General features: G+C 36.1%; 1 protein-coding gene across 3 annotated transcripts in view; it reads left to right on the top strand.

Annotated features, from left to right (window-relative positions):
- Positions 1–12,817, top strand: part of rabgap1l (RAB GTPase activating protein 1-like) — a 114,199-nt gene that overhangs the window by 81,770 nt on the left and 19,612 nt on the right. For 2 of the 3 annotated variants that reach the window (XM_052123879.1, XM_052123880.1), the window contains exons 16-18: positions 814–939; positions 2,839–2,982; positions 5,715–5,756. In XM_052123879.1, the coding sequence (XP_051979839.1) occupies positions 814–939; positions 2,839–2,982; positions 5,715–5,756 (312 nt within the window). Of the gene's footprint in view, positions 1–813; positions 940–2,838; positions 2,983–5,714; positions 5,757–10,788; positions 12,541–12,817 lie in introns of those variants that run through there. The other variant, XM_052123881.1, reaches the window with a different exon arrangement.

The raw sequence follows: 12,817 nt of genomic DNA, 5'->3' as shown, positions 1-12,817 counted from the left end.
AGAGTGACTATCGGGTTCTTGGTCACCTCCCTGACTAAGGCCCTTCTCCCCCGATCTCTCAGTTTGGCCAGGTGGCCAGCTCTAGAAAGAGTCCTGGTGGTTCCAAACTTCCATTTACGGATGATGGAGGCCACTGTGCTCATTGGGACCTTCAATGCTGCAGAACTTTTTCTGTACCCTTCCCCATATCTGTGCCTCGATACAATCCTGTATCAGAGGTCTACAGACAATTCCTTGGGCTTCATGGCTTGGTTTGCTCTGACATGCACTGTTAACTGTGGGACCTTATATAGACAGGTGTGTGCCATTCCAAATCATGTCCAATCAACTGAATTTACCACAGGTGGACTCCAATCAAGTTGTAGAAACATCTCAAGGATGATCAGTGTAAACAGGATGCACCTGAGCTCAATTTTGAGTGTCATGGCAAAGGCTGTGAATACTTATGTACATGTGTTTTTTTTTTATTATTCTTATTTTTTTAAATACATTTGCAAAGATTTCAAACAAACTTCTTTCATGTTGTCATTATGGGGTATTGTTTGTAGAATTTTAAGGAAAATTATTAATTTAATCAATTTTGGAATAAGGCTGTAACATAACAAATGTGGAAAAAGTGAAGCTCTGTGAATACTTTCCGGGTGCACTGTATACAGCATAATTCATGCAGAAATCAGCATATGACAAAACTTTTATATGATTTATATGAAAACATTCAAGTAAGAGTAACAAAGTATGGCTATACTAGCTGTAAAATCTCTCTCTCTCTCTCTCTCTCTCTCGGTCTCTCTCTCTCTCTCTGTCTCTGTATAGATGCCCGAGGAGCAAGCCTTCTGTGTGCTAGTGAAGATCATGTACAACTATGGTCTTCGAGAGCTCTACAGAAATAACTTTGAAGATCTTCACTGCAAGTTCTACCAGCTAGAGCGCCTGCTCCAGGTTTGGCCTTTAATATTATGAGTTTATGTCTGTGTTTATGTGGGCACACTAGTCCAATCTCATGTCACTGTGTTTGCTGAAAGCTCTATTTAATGGTCTCGCTTTTACAGGATCTCACAAGGAGATGGGAATTTTTTCAGAGAATTGTATGACATGCTTTCCGAGACATGCTAACGCTCTCATGGGCAAATGAGATTTTACTGAGTGGAACTACCTAGCGACATAAATTGAAATCATGCTACCGCGCATAAAATATTGCGCATAATGTGCATTGCTTTTTATGGTCACGGCTGGTTAGGACAAAGGATGGAAGGGGGCATTCATACCAAAGAAATTACCAAAACACATTCATTCATCTGTGCTTTTTGTTTTTCCAGTGTAAACATGCATTGGTTAGACATTTTTGACCAATGTGCCTCATCTTGCTAATTTTCATAATTTCACACATGAACGTCACATTTTTTAGCAGCCGTATCAAGATAAAAAAAACTCCATCGCATTTCAAGAAACCTGCGTTTTGTTTCTATTCATTTCACTGTGTTTGGCTTTGTAAGCACCTAATCTTTTATCTGAACACCCCCTCTACACTTCTGATTCTGAGCTGAGATTCAAAAACTTTCTAACACAATAAATTTACTAGTGTGAGTGTAATGCAATGCTGGTTTATAGTAAGATATGGGCCACAGTCACTCTAATCTGCTTTTGTTTGAAAACATCATCATTTTCAAAAGTATGCTTTTTATGAACAGCGTTTTTGCAACACTCTGTAACACTCAAAGCTGTTCTAGTGTGGATGAGAGGTGTTAACATAGCTAAATGAATGGGTTTTCGAAGGACGTGTGGACCCTTAGTGTGGACGTGGCCTTAGTTGCTTTAGTTTGCTAGGAATTAAACATTTCAACTCGTTGAAATAAAATTCCCTTGTTACTTTTATTATTGCACATTCCTGGTCTTATTGTGAATGACTCATCTGTGCATGTCATTCCATAGAAACAAAATTTTTGTCTTTTTAATCTTTGATCAAAATCTAATGACTTGCTCTGCTTCTGAAATGACTTTACCTTTTGCCTTTCCCACTTGGCTCTCACTGATCGCATCACACTCGATCTTGTATTTGAACATCCTCTTGAGAGCTGACTTATCTGTGTGTGTATGTGGGCCATGTCGAGTGCAAGTGGCGGCCCTCTTGTAAGCTATTAGACCCAATCCACTGGTAAATGGGTTTTAATTTTGTGCTAAAATGCTATTAAGGCTGAAGTAGCCCTCTTCCACGCTAAACCAAACCTGGTTAGTATCGACAAACTCTCCTGCTACAAGAGCATTAGCATCGATCAGCCTCGGTTAGGCTCGCACATTGCGGAAAACGTGTCAAACGGTGCCAGGCTCTCTGGAAGAATTTCGGTCTCCACCTCTGAGTGAGTTCCTTTTTGTCTTCTTTTCTTTCCAAATTAATTTGCATGCGTTAACCTAACACTCGCACCTCTCAGATCAAACATTGCAATCTATCCCAGAATAATATTCAATCTTCCGGCTTTCCTGCTTGTTTGTGCTGCATGCCTGAAAATGTCTTTTTGAGATGCTAATTTAAATGCCTTTGTAGATGTTGGTTACCCCTTTGATTTATTCTCGGCCCAGAATCTGAATCCTGAGTGTGAATTTCTCCTGTTTTGTTTTGGTTTCTATGGCAAGCATCACTATTAATAATGCTCATACTAAGTGGTTAGTATTTTTGCCTAGTGGTTAACTAAAGATATTTTTTGTTTGGACCCACTTACTATTTATGCTCTGTTCACTTCTGCTTTCAAATACACTGAAAATACAAATAATTTAAGCATCCCAACAAAAATGGGTATAGATGCACTTTGTATACATTTATTATACATTTATCTCTGTGTCCAGGAGCAGTTGCCGGACCTGTGGTCTCACTTCCAGGATCTGAACCTGGAGGCCCATATGTACGCATCCCAGTGGTTTTTAACACTTTTTACAGCCAAGTTCCCTCTCTGCATGGTCTTCCATATCACCGACCTGCTCCTGTATGAGGTAATGCATCCTCCTCCAATCACATAATTACACTGTGTCCTAACCAGGCATGACACAACAATTCTCCAACGTGAAAATTAAAATGCTGTGTGAAGTGTCAAAATCACAGCCAATCAGAATATATTTGATGCTTAAAGTACACTCACTGAGCACTTTATTAGGAACATATGGTCCTAATAAAGTGTCCGACATGGTCTTCTACTGTTCATCTTCCTCAAGTTTTGATGTGTTGAGCATTCTGAGATGCTATTCAGCTCACTAGAATTGCACAGTGCGGGTATCTGAGTTACCGTATCCTTTCTTAGCTCAAACTAATCTGGCCATTCTCTGTTGACTTCTCATCAACAAGGCGTTTCTATCTGCAAAACTGCCGCTCACTGGATTTTTTTTATTTTGGTTTTTGGCACCATTCTCTAGTAAACTCTAGACTATTGTGCGTGAAAATCCCAGGAGATCAGCAGTTACAGAAATACTCAAAATAGCCCATCTGGCACATGCCACGGTCAAAATCACTGAGATCACATTTTTGCCCATTCTGATGGTTGATGTGAACATTAACTGAAGCTCCTCATCCATATCTGCATGATTTTTTGCATTGCGCTGCTGCTGCACGATTGGCTGATTGGATAATCGCATGAATAAGCACAGTAGGTGTACTGGTGTTCCTAATAAAGTGCTCAGTGAGTGTATGTGATACAGCACAAAATGTCTGTTGTTTTAATTATGTCTGAGTTATATATTTCTTAATGTTTTTTTTTCTTGCTTAAATTAGCCTAATGAAGTTATGTTGTCAGTCTCAGTAAGGTAAATGAACTCACTGAAAGCTCAATTGCTTCTAAACTTCATGGTCTCTTTTAGATTTCCCAAAGCAGGCATTTTTGTCTTCTCAGAAATGGGCTTCATGTCGTCCAAAAGAAACGCTTCGACCTTTCTGCTCCTCTGAGAGCTTTTCCTTTTATTTTCTCAACCACTTTTTCCTCGTTTCCTTTCATTTAGCATCAGTGGTAGCCTGAGGCAGGACAATTAAATGTTTCCTCAGCCTGTCTCAGACAATGAGTTGCATGATGAGAATCTGTCAGATCCGTGTAAGACACCTCTTTCTCTCTCTCTTTCTCTCTCTCATTCTCTCACTCTCTCTCTCTTTCACACGCTCTCTCTTTCTCTCCTTGTTCATCTATTACTTCATCTCTAAATCATTTTGTGTTCTGCCTTCTTGCTTTTGACATTAATCCTCCTCTTTTGAGTAGCTTGTTGTTTATTCTCATATTCTTTTTCATGCAATCTCCTCTTAATCGCTAATTTGTCTAGTGCTTTTCCCAATATATATTGTTTTAAAGCAGCTTTATAGAACATCAAAGGCAACAATTGCACGAGTCTAGCATTGTTTGTTTGCAGATGTCACTTGGTTTGATATTTTGTTATTTAATGCATTGAATTTCATACATCTTCAAGCATTGCATTTTTAAGTGTCAAACTACTTTTTTGAAACTACTTTATACAAATAAATCAATCAATCAATTAATAAAATAAATCTATCTCGGACAGCTTGATGAATTAAATTGATAAATGTGTTGCTGTGGGCTGTAGGACATTGAAAGGCTTGTGTTCAGTAATCTGGAAATAAACAATATATTGCTTTATTCTTCTGCCATAATAATGTAATGTATTTTAAATATTTGAATTATCTTTATTTTGTACATTTTATATTGAATGAAAGCTGGTTGGTTTGGTTCATGGTTTAGAACGCCTTTTAAGAAAGATTTTATGAAATCCCAATGGAAAAAAATGAAATGTAAAAATACTTCTGGAACTAAAACACCCTGAAAAAAAACTGCGGTGCTCTTTTGTGTGTTATTGCCTTCGTTGGATGAATCGCATAGGTTATTTTTCCTACTTGGTGAATTGCTTCGTAAAATTGTCTGCAAATTGAAAAATTGTTAACATGCATAATAAGTCCTGATGGGTTTTGTTCAGATTTTTGCAAGCAGTGGCAACCTGTTTTTAAAAAACGTTTCTGAATTCGGTTTTATCTGTGTAACCAAAGCATTCAGCTATAAACGTCTTATCCCCCCAATACACACACATACATCTGCAGACACACAGTTACCCCCCCCCCCCCCAAATACACACAAAATTTCCATTTAGCCCCTAGCGCCATCTAGAGCCAGTCAGGAAATGATGGTCTCTGCCGTCTGTTATTAATAGAGAACGCAGGATATTTTTAGTTCTGTTGCCATGTGAACGGGTTGTCTAAGCGATGCTTGAGACGGGTGTTTCCATGCGAGGCTGACTTCAGCATTGCTTCTCCGCTCGCTACTGTGATGCCACCTGCTCCCCTCTGACACACACACACACACACACACGGTCTGTCCTTCACTTTGCCTCAACGTGTGTGTGTGTGTGTGTGTGTGTGTGTGTGTTAGCTTGATTGTTTAGCCTCTTCTTTCTCCCCTCCTGTCATTCCCTCACATTTGAACTCATTGTATGATTGAGCTATTTTTGGAAATGCATTCAGCATCGCACTTGCCATTTGCACATTTTGAGTAGAGCCCAAAGACAGCATTGCAGCCACTCTGTTCCATATAACTGAAATTGTATTGCATTTATTACAATAAAACAGCTTTGTATGTAGTCTATTTGGTTCTGGAATGTTGCTGTTTTGTAGTTCCAGGCATTTAAATTGTGATTCTGTGTTTATTTTTGTGTATTTTTTTTTTCTTTTCTCATCACAGGGGTTGAACATCATCTTCAATGTGGCTCTGGCTCTACTTAAGGTACTGCATCTCACCACACTTTCATTTCCTTGTTATAAATAGTTTATTAGAGACACTGACTATTGTTGATTAAACTTAGTGAAGCCTGTTAGTGCCACAAGTTTCTTATTCTGACACTCCAGAAGCAGTAAGGGAAATATTGTGTGTGTCTCCCTCTGCTGGACAGAAAAAAATATAGGTTTTGCATACATATAACTAAAATGTCTTTAGGCTTATCTATTTATTGTGCACCTGCAAGACTTAATTACATTTACATTTAAAAGATGCTTTTATCCAAAGCAATTTAAAAATTAGGAACATAGCAAGCAATTTTTCATGCAAAGTTCAACGTCTGCAGTGTTGTACTGTTAGGTTTTCAAGGTGGCTGGAGTAGTATATGCACTAGTGCAGAAGAAAGAGAGAGTTTTTTTTTTTTTTTTTGTACAGGTCTTTAAGACCAATTAAGATGTGAATTAATTGAATAATACAAACTTTTCATGTCAGTTTATGGTGTCATATGTTCTGCTGTGAGCAATATCAAACAGAAATATGTTTACGTAACAGCCTTGCATGTCTTGTAATGATCATGTGTCAATTGTTGGTGGTTTGGGGATATTTAGTCATTGCTGTCATTTACCATATCATTTTCCGAGTGAATAGACACTTTTTTATTTTTTATGATACAATCAAAAGTTCAGACAGCATCTACTTATTTTTTATTACTTTTTCCACAATTTAAAATGATAGCAAATTGGTAAAATGTATAAGAAATAAATGTATGGGAATAATACAGTAACCAAAACATAAACAAAACTATCTTAAACATAACATTGTTTTTTTTTTTTTTTTTTACTATTATTAACTAAAATGTTATGTATCATATATGCATATTTAATATTTCATGTGTGTGTGTGTGTGTGTGTGTGTATATATATATATATATATATATATACACACATATATATACTACATACATACACACACATATATATATATACACACACATACACACATATATATATATATACACACTCACATATATATATATATATATATATATATATATATATATATATATATATATATATATATACACACACTCACATATATATATATATATATATATATATATACACACACTCACATATATATATATATATATATATATATATACACACACTCACATATATATATATATATATAGCCCTCATAATAATTCTCCAACTGATTGACAAATTCACTTGTGTAATGGATTGCTGTGAACTGTATGCCAATGATAGTCTTATGATCAATAATATGGTAGTAAACAATACATTGTATTCTAAAGAAGCTTTCTGTATGGTCTTATCAATGATTAACTCTTTTGCCACAGGAATGTAATGCATTTTAATTATCTGAATATATATATATATATAATTTTTAAAGATAACTATGCATAATTATTTCATCATTATATATTGAATTGTTATATGAGGGGCTTTCTCAGCAAATATTTGTATATGCGATTAAATGTGATTAATCGCAATTAATTAATCGGGACATCATGTAATTAATTAGATTACAAATTTTAATTGATTGACAGCCCTAATGTGTGTGTGTGTGTGTGTATATATATATATACATATATATGTATGTATGTATGTGTATATTGGTAGATAGGTAGATAGATCGGGCGATCAGGCCTAGATTTAGGGCCGATCTTTTTTGCAGCATGCAGGTAATCACACATACACAGCTCCTCTAATGAATGAGCGGTTTCTCAGCCCTTTAAAAATGTCAGAACGGCCTATGGAGGGTGAGTTATTGGCAATTTCTAAGCATTCACAAATTTAAACTTTCAGACATGATGTAATTGAGATGAATATGCCGGTTTGTTTTTAAAAATGTGTAAGAATGTGTATGTAATTTGCCCATTTTCTAGAGTCGTTACGGTAGTTATTTGGACTTATTGCACAGTGAACAGGAAGAGGATATAGAGGCTGCTAACAGGTTTAAAAACAAATTAAACAACAAATAAACACAGAGACTGTTTGAGCAACCATGAGCGCTTTAGCTGTGTCAATCAAAGACATGCACACTTCAGGTGCTCTCAATATCTCATGATCCGTCACTCATCCCAATTTAAATCCGATTAATGTTGGTCACAATACCACTAATAATAAATATAGATATAATGATACCGCGTCTTCATGCATTTGCTTAATAATTAGTGATTTTTGTTACAGCAAAACTCAAAGACAGTAAACAGACCATAGATAATAATGATTTCTCACTGGAGCAGTTTTAGAGCTTGTTATGAATATTTTTGTCTTATTTTTTAATGTATCTCTGCGGTGTGTGATGCTTTCATGGTTTTTACTGGTTGTCAGTATGTCACAATGGCATTTGTATATTGACACAGAACTATTAATAACGGTTTCATTATTGTTGAACTTGGGCCAAAGTGTAACTGTTTACGCCACTTAAGTGGAATTGCGAAATTTTGAATTCGTTTTTATAGAATAATGTTTTTGTTGTGAATATTCAAGTCAAGCTGTTTACACCATTTGTAAGTGTATGTAAGATTTCTATTTATCCATACAGAACTCAGTGGATTTGTGATTTATTTTTGTACCTGAATATTAATGTTAAAATAAGCTGTTACACACACACACACACATACATATATATATATATATATATATATATATATATATATATATATATATATATATATATATATATATATATATATATATATATATATATATATATATATATATATATATGTATGTACACATACACACACTACAATTTTAGTTTTGTAAAGAAAAAGTAATAATGAATAGACTAAAAGGTCTTTAAGACCATTTCATGATAATAATGATTGAGTCATGGAAACATACTTAACTGGAATTGAAAGGTAGAAGATTTGGTTTCTCACCTTTTTCTGCACACTTCTGAAACTGCAAGTGACACTTTTATTTTAACAAGATGCATTGGCTCGTTAAAAAAAACATCATAACTAATTTCTGCACTGTGTGGCTGCTGTCAGAATGATGCATCCGCACATTTTTGAGCTTTGTTGTTTTGTTGTAATCGATCATCAGTGACACTGTGGGTCATTACCCCTGCAATGCCACTTTAGCTCTATTGATACAGAACTGCATATAGAATTAGGACTGTCAGACATGTGTGAAGAGGTATTTCTTTTTTTTTTTTTTTTTTTTTACAAAGCACAGTGGTGGTAACTTTTTGGGGGAAAATAAGGGGGTTTTCTCATGTCGTTTAATGGAATACACACAAACCACAAATTGTGGATAATTCCACTTACTGTGTAGCTTAAAATGTGTTGTTTTGTTTTTTAACCCAAACAGTATTTAGTATTTTCACCCAAAAAATGTATATGTTGATCCAAGCCCCTGTAACTTTTTCTTTTGTGGAACATAAAAGGAGGCAGAATGAAAGTCACAATTCACTTTCATTGATTGGAAAAAAAGTTGTAATGAAAGTGAATGGAGACTTGAGGCTAACATTCTGCCTAACATGTCCTTTTGTATTCCATAGAAGAAAGTAAGTCATACAGATTTGGAACAACATGCAGGTGAGAAAATGATAGAATATGCCATTGCATTTAGCTTCCATTCTGATTTATAGGGCAGTTTATCATTATTGGTTGGGTAATAATGTCTGCAGCAAGGCTTTAACAGTATTGTGTTCTCAACACAAATACATTAGCTTCATCTACAAAGCCACACCTTTGTGTAAGCTGCAGTGGCAGAATAACAAATAGTGCTATTGCAAGAACAAGCTGCGCTGCCCTCAATGCGTCTGAGCTAACATAAAGTGGAAACTCTGATATATCCACTGATTTAATGTTGAGAAATAGACTGCACTGCCATGTTCTTTAATTATAGCAAATGTGAGAGTGAGAAATTCTGTAATGTTCTCTCGTTTCTTTTTAAAGCTTTGTAAACTCCAGGTGTTTCTTTAAATGATAAGTACAGAGAATATTTGTTATAAAACTAATCTCAGGGTTCTAGAATTACACATGCCTGATGGTATAATTTGTTATCCTTGATTAATGCATACATATGTTGACCAGCAAGGTTTGTTATGCAATTAGTTATGACAAATATTCTCTCATGCCCGTAGCTGTTCCTGTATGTTTAAACACTGGTTGGTAGAAGGTAAGTAGAAAGTGTACATTGATAAGAGACCTAATATTTGATACAGAATTTATATATGAATTCTATTTTCTAAAAAAGTACAAGTTCTAATTAAAAAATTTAATAATTGCTTTTATAAAAGAATTTAAAACAATCAATTTTTTGGGAAAAATTGCTTTCTGGTTAAAGACGGGAATCTTTACAAAGGGTCTTAATGAATTTGTCCAAATTATTTCATAAATTGTATTGTGTTTAATAGAAAATTATATATATATAATACAAGAGACATTAAATTAGATACATTTATTTTTTATTTCCATTTAATAAATTCCAGTTTTAGAATCAAAGAATCATGTTATTTAAAACAAAAGACTGAAAAGTTCATACACTGTTGTAGCTTGCAAATCTTTATTAAATCTTAATCTTAAAAATATTTTCGGTCAAAGATTTTCCTCAGGATTTTTTGCTGAGGTCTTTATTAATTTGTTAAAACAATTTGACTATTTTATATATATATATATATATATATATATATATATATATATATATATATATATATATATATATATATATATATATATATATATATATATATTTTTTTTTTTAAGTAATACATTTTATGTATAAACAAATTTATTTGATAATTATTTACTATTAAATAAATGTTTATTACATTTATTTGCATCTAAATATGAATTTATAATAAGTTTAATGATGTACAATATATAATAAGTAAGGTTTGATTGAAATAATATATGTAGCTATGTTGCTAATGTTTAAAATAAAATGGATATTAAATAGAAGACATGTAAAAGCAGGTTCACAGAAGCAGAGTGGTTAATAATGTGAAGGTGCGTGCGAGGAAGCAAGAACTATACATTGAGAGAGTGAAAGATGGAGAGGAGAGCTAGAGGGGGTTGCACTGCCTTGCTCCTATTGGCTAACCATTACGACATTCTCCCCGGAGGCTCCCAAACCCCCTCCATTTCTGTTTCTCTCTCTCGCCCCATCTCACGCTCTGTTTCACCACATGTGCCTGTCTGCATCTTCCCTTGGCGAGCATACAGCAGCCATTAGCATTTAGCATGAGCAGCATCACAGTCTCGGCCATGTCCACTTTCCATTCGTCCGCTGCCTTCCATTCCCTAGCAATGCCTCTCCTATCTTCCTCTCATTGTCCTCCTCCTCCCTCTCCTCTGTTCCAGTGCCTTTTCTAGCACCGACAGCATCTCTCTCGCGCCTTCCTCCTGTCTCTCTCTCTCTCTCTCTCTTCTGCACTCGTTGACTTTTCCCTTCCGTCTCTTTAATTGGCTAGAGCAGATGAGCTAGTATAACAGATGCCTTGGCTTCGATGTCTACCAGAGAAGACAACCACCACCCAGTCCAAGACATTTTCTGGAACTCTGGACCTCAGGCCTCTATCTCGCCACCCTCATCCCAGAGTTGGAGATCTTGGATGTGCCTTTTGGAATTTTTTCTTGGACTGCTTCTTGACTAATGTTGCACTTCGGTGCAATGGCGATGGTTGTTTTGGGGGAAGTGTAGTTCATTTGGATTGATGGATGCTTCGAATGAAGACTTAGTCTTGTGTTCTGAGGGATTTCTGAGCTTCTGTATTTTTACTCTCTTCTACTTGTTTAGCGATGCGTGAAACATTAACAAGGACTCAACTTCTTACTGGACAGACTCCATTATCACTCTTCTCAGCCTTTTTGCCAACCTCATGTTTTTTTCTAGATTTATTTTGAAGCATGCTTATAAATTGCATCCTTCAAGCAGCGCTTAATCTATCTGACAACTCCAAATAATTTTCCTTTTATTCGGATTGTTCCTCATTTCAGCATCATCGGATCTCATTAGATTAATCTAAGACCAGGGGGTCTGAGATTTAACGTGGTACCTGGCTTTGAAAATGAGCAAAACAAGGAAGACGTGCCGCCTGTCAGCTGTCTCGCAACAACCACTTGACTCTCCGTCTCCGTCTGCCTGTTGCCTGGCAACAGATTGCAAATTTGAGAATCTGGGAGGAGCTGGCCAATGATAAAACAGGATCCTCAGGTTGAAGCTTTTTAACTCTTAGAACTGTGTGAAGCCACATTATGTTTGGTTCTGGTGTCTTTTAATCTCATTGCACAGCTATGATGTAAAGAAGACCAAGCTAGGCGTGGTCTCATAGTGTTTACACTGCAGACTCAAAATGGATCCATATTCCCTCTGCAAGTGCAAAATTGCTCTCTCTGTTTTTTATTCATCCCACATGCATCGAAACATGACCACATGATGCCTCTTTTCTTGGCAAGACTGCTTCAGTGCCATCTAATCGACTTCCTGGACTGAAGTCAAAGTTGTAATTTACAAAATTTTCAAGATTGCTCGCCATCTCCGGATTCACCGTGGCTGACCCCAAGTCAGCCCCAGATCCTTCATGGGAGGATGATGCTGGGGATTCTGGGAGCTCCAAAGATGTGCTTTCACCCCTGACCCCAGAGAGAGACTTGCCCTCACCACCTTTATGGGGCCAGATGCCGCCCGCAGTGCGGCGACTGGAGGAAGGGGGCACTAGAGAGGACAAAGCTGGGCTGGGGAATGACTGCACTGATAAAGTCAGGGGCCTACTGGGCATGGGTCACCGTCTGTTTGTGCCCCGACTACTGGCGGTGAGGGACAACGGGCACAAAACAAGTCTTTTGCATCTTTTTTGTAGATCTATTATGTGAAATGTTGACAAGGGCTTGCCAGGCTTCTCGTTTGGACTCCATGTGTGCTTATGTATTTAGAAGAAGTGGTGCAAACTACTGTTTTTTTTTTTTTTTTATGGCAATCTTGTTTCATAATGTCCTTTTGTGATGTAATGATGTTGCTGTAAATGCTTAAGACTTTTCTTCTTCCTTGGCGTCGCTGGATAATTGAACTAATTTACTATCTGAATTATGT

This window comes from Xyrauchen texanus, chromosome 50 (genome assembly GCF_025860055.1).
Source record: "Xyrauchen texanus isolate HMW12.3.18 chromosome 50, RBS_HiC_50CHRs, whole genome shotgun sequence".
Classification (NCBI taxonomy): domain Eukaryota; kingdom Metazoa; phylum Chordata; class Actinopteri; order Cypriniformes; family Catostomidae; genus Xyrauchen; species Xyrauchen texanus.
This window is presented reverse-complemented; position numbering and strand designations above follow the sequence as displayed.